Source organism: Fusarium pseudograminearum, chromosome 3 (assembly GCF_000303195.2).
Source record: "Fusarium pseudograminearum CS3096 chromosome 3, whole genome shotgun sequence".
Classification (NCBI taxonomy): Eukaryota; Fungi; Ascomycota; class Sordariomycetes; order Hypocreales; family Nectriaceae; genus Fusarium; species Fusarium pseudograminearum.
The window spans coordinates 7,553,547-7,569,798 of NC_031953.1; the positions used below are offsets into that span (position 1 = coordinate 7,553,547).

The window sequence follows — 16,252 nt, forward strand, 5'->3', positions numbered from 1 at the left end:
GGTACTCCAAAGAAACTCCACTGTTTAAAGACGATTGCCCCATTACCCCATTCCCACTATGTTTTTACCACCATGATAGCCAGTTGCTTATCTGGCCCCACATACCGAGATGATCGTCCTGGTTGCTCGGTGTGGCTGCCCGAGTTATCATTACTTGGCAGTCACATCCTCGGTATCTCACAAATGGAAAGCGAATGACCATTGATACCAATCATTTTCGGCCCTTACATGAAGCTCCGAGAGAATTCGTCATACGTGGCAGAATAGAAAGTGTATCTGGTCGATTTGTGCGTGCTAGACCAGGACCTCGGATAACAGTCCTTGTAGTTTCGACTGGCGTTGCTTGAATCGCATTACTGCTGCGTTTTCAATTATCCCACTCGGGGCATCACATTGTGTTACATATAAACTTCGGCAGCTGATCATTGTCCACTCTTAGTACGTTGCGATCTGACCTGATGCGAGTTCCGAGTTCTTGCACATTTCATCACCTAGAATATTCATCTCATCCCATCTGTTGTACATGCAAAAGCATACTGAGTCCAAGATTAAGTTCATTCATTTATATAGTCCAATGTAGCTACATAAAGAAATTATCCAACAGCCATGTGACTCTTAGTCCAATGAGCATTGTACCAGCTTCGATCACAGTTTATGCGCTTCAACAAATACACTGGGCTGGGCTTCCTTTCTAAATCTCAATCGCACAACACGATCTAAAACTTTAGCTACCGTTGCAATATTGCTTTGATTCAGGCCCGAAATATTGATTCGACCGTTGGGTGGGAGGTAGATGTGATGGTCTTGAATGAGAGACTGACACTGTTCAGGCGTCAGATTGAGGTATCTGCAGGTAGTGGTTAGATCTTGCAACAGTTTCAATGAAGGATAACTCTTACGAGAACAGTCCATTTTCCATCAGTATGTGATCCCAATCTCCCGGTGTCTACAAATATTTAGTAACCAATCGTGCCAAGCACTATCAAAACCTTCTCCTACCTTGAAGACTTCCACCAAATGATAGTGAAGTTGCTTTCTTAGACTCTTCAATCGTTGCTGCATCTCGGACAGTTCTTGAAGCCTGAGATAGCGCGAAATTGTTATTCCATGTTCAGATATCTCGCGTTGTGAGCGTGGGATAACTCACCATTCATCTCTGAGATGATCCGATTCGAGAATAATACTGACTAACCGGCTGCCGTAAGCAGGTGAGGAAGAGAATTCCCATCGTATTAAACAGCGTAGACGGTCGTGGACAATCGCTGCCGTTTCTGGATTAGGGCATACAGCGTGAAGTACACCACAACGTTCTCCATACAAAGCAAAGTTTTTTGAGAAAGACTGGCAAACAAACATCTCAAAGTCAAGGTCAGCAAACAGCCGGATTGCATAGACGTCTTCAACAATGTCATTACCCAGGCCCTGGTAAGCAATGTCAAAGAAGGCAAAGTGGTTGTGTTGTTTCATGACCAACGCGAGCTTTTGCCATTGTTCTTTGGTCAAATCAGCGCCTGTGGGATTGTGACAGCATGCTTGAAGAATGAAAACACTCCGAGATGGAGCCGAGTTAGCTGCCGATAAGATAGAGTCGAAATCGATGTGACGCGTTTTGGAGTCGAGGTAAGCATATTCGATGACTTCAATTCCAACCAGTTCGAAGATAGGCTTGTAATTCCCCCAGGTTGGAGTACCAAGGTAAACCTGTGGACGAGGTGAGATAGATTGACTCAGCGCCAAAGCGGCGATGTGGTTTGCGCCTGTGCCGGAAATGGTCTGTACTGATGCAACCTGATGTGTATGAGCAAAGTGTGGCTGTTGATGTTTTGGGAGAACCTTACATGGCCAGATTCCAATCTTTGACATTCTTTTCCGAACATGAGATGGGCAGCATGGTTCAAGAATTGTTCATTGCCTGTTGTGATCTCATACTATACTATCGGTTATTGAACAATTTCTCAACGTATCAGGCACTTGGCAAAAGCTTACATCGTGACCAGGATCATTCTCAGCTAATAGAAGCTTGGCCTGAAATTCGCGAGGCAAATTAGCGCTTGTTGATCCAGCTTTCACTAGGGCATACCTGTGCAACGGCCTGAAGCTCGCTGTAGTGGCCACTTTCGTTTCGATAGATGCCAACGCCGAGATCGGTTTTCTCTGGTGATGGGTCTTGATCTGCCGCCTTTTTGAGAAAGAACATGGGGTCAGGAGGACCTTGTTGGAATGATTCAAACATCATGGATTAATGTGATTGCGTATCAGAATTGCAAACGAGACAAAGATTGGCGGGTAATGAGAGTGAAGTCTTGTAAATTCCACCAAGAAAGGAGCACTTAAATTAAAATGCACTGGCCAAAACTAAGCATCAATTGCCGAAGCAGAGGCCGAGGTGTGTTGTGGAGGATCGATACTGCCAAGATGATAGTTCGGGAGGGGAAACCGAGCAGTACATCGACATCCTCAACTCGACTCGGTGGCCTCCACCGAGCTTGGCTTCAACGAGATTAAATGGAACTTGGATAAATTCCCCAGAAATTTCCATCGAAATAATCTTGTTTTGCATTGGAATACCTGACTCAAGATTCACAGACGATTCCTAGTTTTTGCTCACAATGTTCGCTTGCCCAAATAATCTGATTGCGAAAGTTGCTGCTGGACAGCTATGCAAGGTAAGTTCAAGTCATGTTCTCCTACATGGTGGAATTCATTAGCCATGCCCTACATCTTGACACAAGTCAATGATCTAACCTTGGATATGGCAGGCTTTCGGGGTGCGACTTGTCACGAACCCTCAAGTTGTGCAATTAGCTAGAAATGCTAGCGCCGATAGTCTCTTTATAGACCTCGAGCATTCTACCCTTTCACTCAACGATGCGAGCACTTTATGCATCACAGGCCTGAACACGGGCATTACACCATTCGTCCGAGTACCACATCAGTGCGGCAATGGCTTTATACAGAAGGTTCTTGACGGAGGCGCTATGGGTGTAATCTTTCCCCATGTTACGAATGCCAGTAGGTTGAAACACTGCAACTTGACTCCGATGCTTACTAACTTCATAACTCTTCAGAGGAAGCAAAGGATGCGGTATCTATCTCCAAATACCCACCTCAAGGGTGTCGATCTATGACTGGGCAATTGCCAGTCATATCCCTCAAAACGTTCCCTCAAACCCAGGTGATCAGCGAAACGAATTCTTCGGCATCAACCGTGTTTGTCATGATCGAAAACGCAGCTGCAGTCGACAACGTGGACGACATTGCCGCAGTCCAAGGTGTCGACGTAGTTCTAGTCGGATCCAATGATTTAGCCATAGAGTTGGGGATCCCTGGGGAGTTCCGCCACGAGACTTTTCGTCGTGCCCTCACTCGCATTAGTGAAGCGTGCAAGAAACATGGCAAGATCATGGGCCTCGCAGGTATCTATGATCAACCAGACATCCATGACTGGGCCATTCACACGCTGGGTGTGCGATTCTTGCTATGTCAGCAGGATTCGGGCTTGATCGCTGGAGGTGCAGCGAAATGCATGGCTGCTGTCGAGGCTGTTGAGCGTGGTTCTGCCTCACAGCCCGTCAATATGACAAATGGATTCAATGGGACAGTTGGGAAGATATAGCTGCAGCACCTTGGAGCATCAGACTAGCGGACTTTGAGCATTAGTCTAGCCATAAAGACAGGTTGGCTTCACACAAACAAATACAAGGTGCTCAATACATTTGAAATTCAGCAAATGTCTCATACATTATCATAATATCATGTTGATTCTGCAGTTCTAATAGTATCCAAGATAAGTAATAATACTCCTTTTCTCCAACAAGCTTTAAAAATCAGCATAGCTCTGGGACATATGTTCCAATATCGACTGAACTGTAGCCCAGTCTCCTACAGCAGCACCAGGAACACCGCCCGAGATTCTGTATCCAGCCAACATCTGCCCGGCCCTCACATTCGGGGAATTAATGGCATTTGCAATACCATTCCAATCCACAGGGACCATCCTGTTGTCGCCAACATGTCTTGCCGTGTACCTATAGAACCATACCCGATCACCTTTGGCTCCGATTGCCCAACAAGCTCTCCCCTGGGCGTTGCCAATGGCTGTGTTCAGATAGTTTACCATTTGGGTTCGAATGTTCAAGGCAGTATCAGCACTTGCTCCGCCCTTTCCTTCAAAATACATAAACGTCCTTCCAGGGAGAAAGCCTGCGCCACCTGGATTCACATTGATTTCCCTCACAATCAGATCCGCTCGTGCTCCATTCTGTTGACCTTGGAGGGGGTACGCTTCAGGGTTGATGAGGAAGTCCATATCCGCGACTGGGTAGAGAATGTGAAGTATGCTACGTGAATTGTCAGCTCATTAAATACATTAATCGAGTACCAGGGACAGCACTACTTACGCATTCCACAACCCATTGACATTATGCTCCACGGCCAGGTAAGCTTGGCCTGCTATAACAGTTCCTGCGAGGGCGTGAACATGGCCACCGAATTGAGTCAAGTCGTTCTGTAAAGCAAGCAAAGCTCGGCGTTGAGGGATTAGAACCATATTAGAATCTTTGAATAATGGTGTGATATTGTACTTGTAGTATTGCAATTGCGATGGTGAATGAAAGACGAGCTGGATGGCCATCACCAGTTTATATATGCTCGAAGCAAGGCTATTTGTAGTTGAATAATACACCTTTGTCTGCCCTCTATGTTCTAGTCTAGAACGTTCGATGAGATAGCTCCTCCACTAATTCCTGTGTGAGCTTTGTAACTTGCCGCTCGCGATGTCGTGGCTAGCTGATAGACACGACAAGCCATCATGCACCTGGATGGATCAACGGGACTGGTTATGTCTCAAAACACTGGAAGCACTGTCAACTTAATCGGTGCTTCCTCTGTTATTGTGGCTGGCTGGCCATGGTGAGCTATGCTACATATTGAGGCTATTGGTCTCCGATCACTGCCGCCTGAACATGCATGTTTCAATCCTACCGGACGTGCCGATGATATTGCTCTTATAGTTGCCTAATAACAAATCCAATACCCCCACTTATTTGATGCATTGATCCCTTCCAGGTTAGGCCTCCCTACGCTCGATGCCACGGCACCAGCTGAAGTGGGACAATGCAACTAAATGGCCAGAGGAAAAGCAGGATGAAAATGAACAGAGACTATTGTAATGAGGCCTGGTTCTTCGTCGGAGTAGCATCCACTATCTCGGGCATTGGACCTTATTGAACAGCTTATATAGCTGTAGAAGATTGATAACCCGGATCGTTATCTCTCCAGGAGCGTGTGGCTGGCTGATGAGTGCCTAATATTAAGTAAGCTGAGTTACATCGTTCTGCAGCTGGAAGTGTGCTTATGCACTATTTCTATAGTCTCAAGCTGAACCACTTATCTACAGGTTCCCGAGACTGATAATAGGTCACCGGTTCTGCGGGGTTGGAATGTAGCTAATCTCATTGGGGTTAGTCTAATAAACAACTACTTTTCGACGCAGTGTTGGAAGTCAATCTCCTTCATTTCACTTCATATCAATCTTATACAGACGCAGACTGCACTCAACTACACCAGATACTTACACGTGACTTTTGTATCCTAATACATTACGTTATACCTACCACTTACCGCTTTCCAGATGCGCTCAAGAGCCGGCGATAGTGCCTCGCAGAAACAATCAAGGCGGTCCAATGTCGCGTTAGTACTGCCCCTTGTTCTCAATAAAGCCATCCAATTTCACGTAGAACAATATCACTAAACCCTGAATCTATGTTCAAAGCTGTCTGCAATGTCGGGAGCGAAAGGTCCGTTGCTCTGGCACCTGTCCTTGCAACCATTGTATCCGCCGCTCGACGGACTGTGTCTTCGATCAGGATGACCGCAAGATCTTAGTATCTGAGAAGTAAGTCCCCACCCCGGAAGGAAACATGGCCAATTTATTTATTGAACTTTCTTATAGCCTTCTGAACGAGTTGAAACGAAAAGCGGAGGAGTTAGAAGAAATGCAAGGGCCAGCCAAGAAGACTCCAAGACCATCAGGAAGCGAGGGTAAACAAGTCTCAACAATCTTCTCAATACTCTGAAACGCAAGCTTACCATGTTATCCAGATGCGCATGTCGCAGAATCTGAATCAGATCAAACTGCCGAAGACGTACTGCCTCAAATGACCAACCCTTTAGTGACACCCTCATCAAAATTCGTGGTAGATATTCAAGGGAGGAAACGTAAGCTTATCCTAAAACGCCACATAACTCGGATAACTAATTGATATAGGCTTCCTTGGACCTTCTTCAACCTGGGCATACAGTCGCCATGTCATGGTCATGATTCGACAGGTTCGGTCCCACTCAGTATATCACTTGAATAGAAGCTAAGATAGACAGTATGTTGACCAAGAAACATCACCAGAGGTTCCACTCAACATCGATGGACATGCCTTCAACATAGAGCTTCCCCGCATGAGACAAGCTGGAGCCTTGATCGACATAGAAAGTCTCCCCTCACTTGACTATGCCATCTACCTCACAAACACCGTCAAGTTCCACATAGCGCAAACCTACCATATTTTCGAGGAATCTCATTTCATGCGTGGTCTCTTGTCGCTATACAACGACGGGCCACCTCCGTTGACGTCAGATAATCGGATGTGGTATATCCAGTACTTCCTTGTCATGGCAATGGGTAAGGGGCTTCTTACTCGGGGCATGTCAAAGGCCGGATCACCCGGTAGCGAGTACTTTTTGCGAGCAATGGAGCTTTTTCCTGACGCCAGCGGATTGTATGAAGATCCAATACTATCTATTGAGGTATGCTGCGGTCTTGCGCTGTATCTTCAGGCCGTGGACCATCGCAACAGTGCCTATGTATATGTGAGACATTCTTCTTACACTATCATGTCATATTGTTGACTTCTTCTTCTAGCTTGGATTGGGACTGAGGATAGCTCTGAGTCAAGGTCTCCATCGTGACATAGTGGGTGAATTCTCAGATGATGCCGAAGTAGATCGGTATCGCAATGCGTGGTGGACGCTATACATTCTTGACCGCAAATTCTCATCTTTAATGGGTGCTCCGAGCTCTGTCCAAGATAGCGACATCTCTGTGCCGGTACCGGGGCAACTTGCAGGATCACGGAAGTCGAATGCCCTTGATATGCATATTAAGCTGTCAAGGCTCATCGCAAAAGTTCTCAACAGTGTGTACCCTACCAATATGCGTGAAAACAATGAGCTAATATAGATTCAGCGGTGTACGGGATTGACGGAAAATTGGATGATTCGTTTCCTAAGAATACTCTAACAATATTGAAAGAGCTCGCTGCCTTGGCCTCTGAGTGGAACTCATACCCAGACTTGAAACTGGATGGTCAAGGTCCAGTATCACGAGTCTCTGCCACCTTGAATTTATGTTACCACCAGGTATGTCTCACCTCAATTATCGCCCAGCAGATAACTGACATCGCCAGTGCATCGTATTAGCAACGAGGCCCGTTCTAATGTGTCTCCTGCGAGATAAGTTAGAGCTGGACAGAAGAGAAAGCAGATCGACGTTCGAGATTGCCGAGCCTATTAAGGCTCTGTTGAAAGCTTGCTATGACTCGGCGCACAAGTCTCTCCGCATCTTGGCCACGCTGCAAACCCAAGATCTTCTAGGTATGAATTGTTTACCACATGTGAATTACAACTAGCTTAAACTAACCTTTCCAAGAACTCTTTCTACCATTCGATTTGGACCACGCATTTTCAGCAGGGTTTGTTCTCGCGCTTATCTCTACCGTCCAGCCATTCTCAGACGCCATGTGCGACTCGTGTTTCGACGCGACAACAAACATTCTCGATACATTAATCGCTGGTGGTAATCTTCCTGCGTGTTTCCGACGTCAAGAGCTGGAGCGCTTACACGACATGTTACATCTGATAAAGCAACGAGAGAGGATACCACCGCACCCTAATGTGGACCAAATCCCTGGCTTTGATGCACATCGAGGAGAACAGGGGATCTCGCCAACCCAATTGCTCACTGTGACCAATATGCTGGATTCTCAGCCATCCTTTGACTTGGATTTTGAGACGGTAAATAGCTGGTTGTGGGAATTTGCTGGTGCTGGGGATGCGCCATCATAGATTTGACTTTCTTTCTTGAAAGATTTGTGTATATTGAGAAGACCAGGGTTATAGATCATGAAGTTTAAATGGGTTTGGCTTTGAGGACACGCACTCATCACGCGTACAATTGCGTTGAGTGACAAATCGAGATCTATCTGTCCAACTAGAATCGTGATCACAACTCAGCAAAAACATCACGAGAGCCACTGATGAGTCAGTGACTTGGGTTGTGGCTGCACGCCGTGATCAGAATCCTCTGTATCAGCCACCCGCCCACAAAATAGAGTCCATTGTGCTAGGCAGCTGATTGCACACATGTTATTGTTGAGAAAGTTCAGTAATTACTAGGGTTACCTTTCATCTGAATATTCAAGATTTTAATCTAGATGGATTCTATTGGTAATCTTCAAAACTGAGAGGGTCAGGGTTTAAAACTTGCAGATCTATTTGTTATTTGCTTCAACTTTAAACAAAATATGCTTTCAGCTTCCTTTCTACAAGTCTATAAATAAGACAATACCTGCCATGAAGGTCGATCTTCAACTTGGCAAGCAACATCTCCAAACTTTTTCAACACCAGCCTTCAAGACACATCTACACAATGGTTTGTTATTTCAAATTTACCCAAGACTCTGTGAGGAAACTAACCATCATCTTCTCACGCCACAGCAACCCGTCAACAACCATTCAGACTATCCCAGCATGGCCCAAACTCCAGGTTTGTTGCCGAATGCTGTTCGAAACGCTCCCGACGATTCATGCCGTGCGCCCATCACGACAGATGCACTACAGGCAATGCCTGATAATTCGATAACATCCCTAAGAACTACAACCATCGAAGACCCCATGGGTAGTACCAAGGTAACCATTAACGTTACGGGTACCGACGACATGACTACCAACAACATGAGTATCAGCGACATGAGTACCAACGTCGAACTCATCCGCGACAGGGTTACTCAGCACCTGGCACAGCACCCACATACCAACATCCACAAAGTTCACGCTGAGTACATGACAACAGTGGAGCGCATCCGAACCCTACAGAAACTGCAGGAAGTTAACAATCGCGAGATTGAAAATTACTCTCCTGAGACTGGGGATATCTATTCGAGGCGCAAGTTGAGGGTTACACAAGCAAAGCTAAGAGTAAGCCTCAAGGCTGAAAAGGAACGAAGTCGTGTATTGAGCGAGAAGATAGAGACAGAGAAGCAGCTACGCAGTATTTTGGTAGCTTCTCGGGAAATTTGGAATGCCCTGGTTCGCAATGAGAACGATTCAGTCCGTTGGTAGTCGATGCCGTGTGGTCATTATGGTAATTACAGCTTATCGAGTTTTAAAATACCCAGCAATAGACTAAGACAATTTTCTTATTATCATCATGACACTTTGTTATTTCAACATTCTTTAGAATCAAGCATTAAAGGAGATAGTAAAGATCCTAAGAAACGCAAATAGAACCAGCATCAGTATTCCCCTCATCAAAGGTGCTACCTATACATCAATTCCTAGGTTAGACTCACTCGATCTTCGTCAAAAGCGTCATTGTTTGCTCTTACCAAGGTACGGTGACTGGCAAGCCACAAAATCTCTATCTCATCAAGTCCCAGTTCCTCCCCTATGTCCAACACTTGATCGGCCCCTGCGTGACAGAGGGCATCTTGTTCGTCCAATAGGCTTTGATCCAACTCGGCGAATTCTTTGCAAGCTGCTCGCTCTTTACCCAAAAGGACTCCAGATAAATTGTATCACAGTGTCGAGCGTTGTCCTCACTACAGAAGCTTCCAATTCATCCTTGTAGTCTGGGCGGCTAACACCAGAAGCTAGCCCGACATCTTAAAGTGGCCAGGAACTAATAGTAGATGACAGCCCAGAATCCTCTCCAGTTCTAGCAAGAAGGACAGGATATCGTGATACTATTTCGATACAGAGCCGGTCTAGATAGTCGAGGACGTCCTCGTCCCTGCGCTTGACAGGACGGTATGTTGGGCTTTGTACATTTGCTTGATTTTCTATGACCATGTATCATGATCGGAACAAATGACGCATTGTGTATCCGTGCTGTTGAAACAACTGGACAGTTACTGGGCAAGGGGCGCCATACTTCGGCGGCTCTACTCGAGTTCAGGTACCATGAGTCATACTCCACATGTCTGTTGATCTCATTCGATAGTGTTTCTGAGATCCTCCGATAATGTGCTGATAGATCATACAATCCGCCATCAAATTGCAATGGCTTCGTGAGGAAGACACCACATTGGAATGGCGGTCGGCCATTGTGCGATCGCAACCAGGTTTGATAAATATACCTACCAATATGGCCATACGTACTGCCTGCATCGTTGTGTCGTGAAAGTATATGATGAATTCTTTATTGTGCAAATCGAGAATGCCTTCTGGCGCTAACTAAAGGCACCATCCTCGGTCTATTGCACCTTGAGCATTCTTTTTGTATTTCCAATTACAGAAGTACTTGTCCATATAGCGCTGCGTAAATGCCTTCTTTGTTTCTTCTGGCAAGGAGTCTTGGGTCGCTGTTGTCGTTCTCATGTTCTTGGAGTCGCTAAGCAACCATGCTGATAGGCTTCCATGTGATTGCCTTAACTATTCGTTTGCCCATTCGCGTAATAACGCGCGATCTTGAGCCAAGGGCTCAATATTATACCGAGTAACGACCTGTTTTGTTTGGACTGGCAACGGACTTTAGGTTCCCATTATGGGTTGCACCTGAGGGATATTTGTGGAAGAGACTATGCGAATGACTGATATGGATGGAAGGATATGTGCATGGAAGATAGTATTTTTATCGACCTTGATGATGACTTGAATATGTGTTAAAAAAGGAAATCCTAAGTGCAATCTCCAACTTAGCAGTGACGCATACGCCTACACCAAACATTTATCTACGTCTCTAATGTCAGGAATATCATAGAACTTCAAATCTGATCATCTACCTCTTTAGCTATCATACACATTATAGATTAATGTATATGGAATTCAGCGTAATCATTACATTTACGACTTGAGTTCCTTACTAGTGAACCCTTACTTGTGCAGACTACCAGGCAACAGATGACCTGTTCTCTGAACGAATTGCCTCTCGGTTCGCTGTGCGGTGACGTAGAACTCGCAGTTCATGACGCTGTGTCGTGGGCAGTCTGTTTGAACAAGTCAATCATATTTCCTGCCTTGAATCAGTGCCTCAATGTTTGACTCCTTCATGCCATTGGAGTATGCAGATGATTTGGCCATGTGCACAAGTATTCGGATCAAGACCGATCCGACAAGGGAGTCTCTGAATCAGAGCTCACAGCAATGCTATGTCGGCGCATGCTCAATTGACCAGGTACATCGTGCTCAGCCTCACCCAGATGTTAATATGAGTGAAGTACACTCGCCCACAGCTCGAAATTGAGCCAATGAGACTGGTGTATTAGCCGACAACTGCCCAAATCCACCTCTCCAATCCACAGCATGTCATGGGTCCTTTTCACTTATCGGACTTGAGAGCTAAGCCTTGCAGTCCCACCTTGGGCAAGCGGAACAGGACTTGCAAGGGACATTTGGCAAATTACAGGAACTCTGCTTATCTTTCCCTAAGAATGCATTACTTCTGACATTAGCGTATTATAATTTCACGCTATCATGAGAAGGAAGTTTCTAAATATATTCTTAGAAATCGCTTCTCTTACAGCCATCTGCAGGTCTACTTATTTTACGCATCACTTGGTACTTCAACTCTTGCCTACCTATTTTATCTCAACAAAAGGCAAAGATCCGTAGTCATACGTACACTTCTCTCCCTTTTCAAAAATTGCAGGCTCAGCAGCTACGATCCTCAGGTTAATGCCCGTCATGAGCGCCTCCTCCAGAGTTCTGTTTCACGCGCTGGGCACATCGTCTTTCATGTTCAGCTTCTACCTTCTTACGACATGGGATTCAAATTATTCGCGTTCCTTTGGATGGTACTTCCAGCTTCTGACTGTCGTGGGCCTCGCCTTATCTCTGGTCACATTTTCGCTGGGTCTCATCGCAGATCTAGCACCTGCCGATATCCTCTTCAAGGCTAAAGACGCAGTCGCAGTCCTTGCGACCCCTCTTGAGGTCCTGATCGCCGTCTTGTACTGGTCCATAAGAATGCATGACCCTTCATTACTTATGCCAGAGGATCTCATAATCGATCCTTTACCTGACCTCGGCTTCCATCTTGTCCCAGCTGTTCTGCTGGCCCTAGATCTAGTCCTATGGAGCCCACGAGCGACTATTACTACACGAAGTATGATGTCTCTGAGTACAGTTCTGGCTGTCGTATACTGGTGCTGGATTGAATTATGTTTCTACAAAAATGGGTGGTACGTTTAGAGCATCCGCCCCAATCTCTCTTGCTAATGATCACACAGGTATCCCTACCCAATGATGGATCAGTTCTCAGCCATACAACGTGTTGTCATTTTTATTGCATCAGCTGGACTATTAACTGCCTCATCGTCCGCTCTTCAATATGTGCATGGCAAGGTCCATAGCCCTAAGACCAGGAAGATCAGAGCTGAATGATACCATATCAACTTGTGGATCAATACAGGGCTACTAGCAGGCTCCTTTCCCGTCTTGACAGGGTAGCTTAAGCAAAATGATTGTTACATAGGGCTGAATTATACTCGTGATTTTACGTATCTTGCACTGTAACTTTGAAATAATTCCACCTGAATATCTGAAGCTCGCAAACCTTTTCACAGAACATATTGTAGCAACCTTGCCGTGTCGCGACACTGCAGCTGCCCTTGTCATCTTCTCTTCTCTAATTTGTCTCTCGAGCGGCCGACAGAAACCAAAAATAGCAGGTATCATAGGAAAGGGCTGAGTCTGGGCCTAAAAGTACAAGGGTGGTGCATCGTATGGCATGAGCACTTAATTAGCGTGGCCCCCAAATGAGTCTAGATGTCTTCTCGCATACCGTAACCTATCAGGCTCGGACTTTTGTTCCGGAATTCCCTTCAGGGTCGGTGTAGGGCAGAATTCATTCTCACATGCTTCGACTCTGGAGATTTCGGCCAATTTGTGTAAGACTGATCCTAGACAAGCCTCGAATAACGCACCAATCCCTGAATTACTCTGCAGGATGATGACACCCACGAGGTTTGGTTATCATGTCAGGCTGTGAAAACTCTAATCTTTGAGCCTTTTCATCCAATTGTCCAGCAACGATGAGCAACTCGGTGTCTTCTTCAGGCGAGACAGCCTATCACCTCATAACAGACTTTGGGCAGAGTTCACCATCTGTAATTGAGTAGTACTGACACAGTAAGCTAAAAAAAAAAAAAAAAAATTAAGGGGACGCATGGCAGTCATGGCCTGAGATACGCAGTGAGTGAATTATCGTAGCTTGTGCCACTGCGCCGCCTTAAGCAAAGTCTTTGATACCAATAACAAGGGCATTCACTATCAGGGTAGCATCCAACCCTTGCCAAATAATGGGTCTATCAACAAGGGCAAGGAAAAATAGATTCACAGCTGAGACCCCCCATGCCCAAGTAAGAACTTGTAAGTGATAGGGCTAGTGTTGTAACATGTAGCAGCAATGCGCAGACCAGTCACTGGCGTATGTATATAATAGAGTATTCAAACTTGATGCATGGTCTTCTTTGAACTTCATTCTCAAGTAACATTGATCATATTTCATGTGGCATCGGCGAAGATGTCGATAACTATTGTATCTGCCGTTGCGATCTTTTTTGTGGCTATCGCTCTCAAACTCTTATCAAACTTTTATTACGGTCCAATTTCATCTCTCCCGGGACCATGTTACACACGTGTCACAGGCATTCCATTACTCTATTCCCGGGCCACTGGAACAAGTCGAGAACATCTTCGTTGTCTCCACAAACGCTACGGCCCGGTAGTAAGAGTCGGACCCACCGAGGTGTCTCTCAATAGCGTTGATGGTTACTACAAAGTCCACGGAGTGGGAAGCCACTGCATCAAGGCTCCTGTTTTTGACAGTATCCGGTTCAGTCACTCACCCATGTTATTCACCATTCGGGATCCGAAGTTTCATGCGCAGCGCAAACGGATTCTGGGCCGTGGTCTTGCCGCAATGAAAGAAGGGCAAGAGTCCAAGATTCGACGGCTGGCTGAGCTTGCCGTGTCAAACATCGAGAAGGAGGCCCAAGAGGGCAAGTCTGACGTATACAAATGGTGGCGATGTTTAGCAGTTGATGTGATAAGTGAGATGTCATTTGGGAAGCCCTTTGAACTTCTCAGGCCGGGTGGTCAAGACCTGCCGGTGTACAAAGCCTTGGGCAATGCAGGGTCGGGTGTTGTTCTCCAGGTGATGCTACCCAGCTTTCTCCAGTCTCTCGTCAGGTGGTCTCCAATAGCTTGGCTTCGAGATATCGCCCGAGTCGGCGAGACCATATTCGGCCGAGTTTTAATTGCACTCAACGAAGCATCTTTACCCTCATGCGGTCCAAGTATGGTTCGTCACATACTGGGTGAGGCTGAGTTGAGCAAGAGTCCTGTTTTGAGCGATGAAGAGTTGGGATCTGAGGTATCCATGATGCTTGTGGCAGGTTCTGATAGTACAGCGGCTACACTGACGTATGCCACATGGGCGATAATACGAGATCCAGATCTAAGGAGAAAGATTGAGGAAGAGGTAGCCCGTCTTCCGGAACACTTCACCATGAAGGATCTGGATCGTCTACCTCTTCTTAATAGCACTCTAGAGGAGACTCTAAGGCTATACAACCCTGCTGGTGCACTTGTGGAGAGAGTTTTACCTCCAAGTGGTATGTCTATCCATGGTTGGGATCTCCCAGGTGGCACGATGGTCTATACAACAGGATGGCTCATCTCACGCCTTGAAGATGTGTTTCCTGATCCAGATACGTAAGTCGAGCTTTTCAGAATCGCAAAATCCTTCACGCTTTCACTGCTGACCTAGCTCAGGTTTGATGCGACTAGATTCATAGACCCGTCACCCGAGCAGGCCAAAGCACACGTACCTTTCAGCATAGGCTCAAGGAGCTGTATTGGCATGCAACTCGCGCGCATGGAGATTCTTGTAACACTGGCGACCTTGTTCCGTCAGTGCAGAGACATGAAGTTGCATTATGGTATGACAGATGAGATGATGACGCAGGTCGGCGAGTTTTTTATTGTCCCGAAGGGGGGCGTATGTGAAATTGCTGCATAGCATTGGCTTTGAAAGACATATAGTCGGGAGACTCGGTCTATTATCGGTGGGAAGTGTTATCTCTATCTCCTTCTTGGCTCTGGTCAACGCAGACCCATACTTTATACATACCAAATGAACTCAAATTGACAGTCTGTAGTTATTGTCCAAGTGATTGGGTTGGATTCTAAAAGCCACTCTAGGGCTTTAGCATGAGCTTTGTGCAGAGTAGATTGTACTCTGCCCCCTCCCACTCTAATGTTTTCTGCCTCTTGCATCTCAAAAATATGGCGGATTTTCGCAACCCCTACGTCCACAACAACATATCCACATCAATCAAGGGGAGTTCCCCTTTATTATCCTCAAAATGATCATCCAGCCGACCAAATCATGCACGAATCTCCCAAGCCTCGTCACGAGTTACCCCCGCCAAGTGTACTACTACGAACGTCCAGCCCCTCCTCCGCCTCGTCGCTCAAGCAGCGGTGGATTCTTGGGCCTCTCAACTTGGCAGGTGATAGCCCTCCTCATCGTTCTCATATTACTGTCGTTGGGCATTTTTATGTGTATGCGAAAGAAGAGTGAACCAAAGGCGCCGGAAGAGGACGAAGGTGAAGAGGAGGAAGAGGCAGAGGAGGAGGCAGAAGAAGAGGAGGAAGAGGAAGGCGACGAGGAGGCAGAAGACGAAGATGAAGGGGAAGAAGAGCCTGTGCCGGATGAAACGCAAATGAATGCTTACAATGCACAGTATCTAGCCAATCCCTACGGCAATCCCTACGCACAACAGCCATCCAGCGCTACCATTGTCGGATCACATGCTATATATACCTGCCCGCGAGGCTTCGCTGTTGAATGGTAGAAGTTGGTGAATAACACCCTAATCAATGGAATATGGATGAGGCTAATCACGAAGCAGGTTAACCGTCGTCGACGATAGCATTCCGAAAGGGGTTCAGGTTTACGACCAGCTGAGTGCTA

At 46.2% G+C, this 16,252-nt stretch overlaps 7 protein-coding genes across 7 annotated transcripts, besides 2 other annotated features; 5 read left to right on the forward strand and 2 right to left on the reverse strand.

Moving 5' to 3' along the window:
* Window positions 1–895: 895 nt before the first annotated feature.
* Window positions 896–2,233, reverse strand: FPSE_09331 (uncharacterized protein; the record flags this gene model as incomplete). Its single annotated transcript, XM_009262448.1, has 6 exons — window positions 896–946; window positions 1,000–1,081; window positions 1,148–1,788; window positions 1,839–1,928; window positions 1,987–2,025; window positions 2,081–2,233. 6 exons carry the CDS (start codon window positions 2,231–2,233, stop codon window positions 896–898), a joined length of 1,056 nt encoding a protein of 351 aa, XP_009260723.1.
* Window positions 2,234–2,609: 376 nt separating this feature from the next.
* Window positions 2,610–3,616, forward strand: FPSE_09332 (uncharacterized protein; the record flags this gene model as incomplete). Its single annotated transcript, XM_009262449.1, has 3 exons — window positions 2,610–2,666; window positions 2,760–3,012; window positions 3,069–3,616. The coding sequence occupies 3 exons, from the start codon at window positions 2,610–2,612 to the stop codon at window positions 3,614–3,616; spliced, it is 858 nt and encodes a 285-aa protein (XP_009260724.1).
* A 204-nt stretch (window positions 3,617–3,820) lies between these two features.
* FPSE_09333 (uncharacterized protein) lies at window positions 3,821–4,549 on the reverse strand (the record flags this gene model as incomplete). The annotated part of the gene is made up of 2 exons (XM_009262450.1): window positions 3,821–4,340; window positions 4,401–4,549. 2 exons carry the CDS (start codon window positions 4,547–4,549, stop codon window positions 3,821–3,823), a joined length of 669 nt encoding a protein of 222 aa, XP_009260725.1.
* A 1,233-nt stretch (window positions 4,550–5,782) lies between these two features.
* FPSE_09334 (uncharacterized protein) lies at window positions 5,783–8,118 on the forward strand (the record flags this gene model as incomplete). The annotated part of the gene is made up of 10 exons (XM_009262451.1): window positions 5,783–5,798; window positions 5,887–5,896; window positions 5,954–6,042; window positions 6,103–6,219; window positions 6,269–6,330; window positions 6,379–6,801; window positions 6,917–7,190; window positions 7,235–7,413; window positions 7,461–7,647; window positions 7,703–8,118. 10 exons carry the CDS (start codon window positions 5,783–5,785, stop codon window positions 8,116–8,118), a joined length of 1,773 nt encoding a protein of 590 aa, XP_009260726.1.
* Window positions 8,119–8,802: 684 nt separating this feature from the next.
* On the forward strand, window positions 8,803–9,393 carry FPSE_09335 (uncharacterized protein; the record flags this gene model as incomplete). The annotated part of the gene is made up of 1 exon (XM_009262452.1): window positions 8,803–9,393. The coding sequence occupies one exon, from the start codon at window positions 8,803–8,805 to the stop codon at window positions 9,391–9,393; it is 591 nt and encodes a 196-aa protein (XP_009260727.1).
* Window positions 9,394–11,955: 2,562 nt separating this feature from the next.
* On the forward strand, window positions 11,956–12,654 carry FPSE_09336 (uncharacterized protein; the record flags this gene model as incomplete). Its single annotated transcript, XM_009262453.1, has 2 exons — window positions 11,956–12,452; window positions 12,501–12,654. The coding sequence occupies 2 exons, from the start codon at window positions 11,956–11,958 to the stop codon at window positions 12,652–12,654; spliced, it is 651 nt and encodes a 216-aa protein (XP_009260728.1).
* A 753-nt stretch (window positions 12,655–13,407) lies between these two features.
* Window positions 13,408–13,430: a repeat region.
* Window positions 13,431–13,571: 141 nt separating this feature from the next.
* Window positions 13,572–16,133, forward strand: FPSE_09337 (uncharacterized protein; the record flags this gene model as incomplete). Its single annotated transcript, XM_009262454.1, has 6 exons — window positions 13,572–13,641; window positions 13,677–13,699; window positions 13,920–13,999; window positions 14,035–14,988; window positions 15,049–15,215; window positions 15,730–16,133. 6 exons carry the CDS (start codon window positions 13,572–13,574, stop codon window positions 16,131–16,133), a joined length of 1,698 nt encoding a protein of 565 aa, XP_009260729.1.
* Window positions 15,873–15,979: a repeat region.
* Window positions 16,134–16,252: the final 119 nt, after the last annotated feature.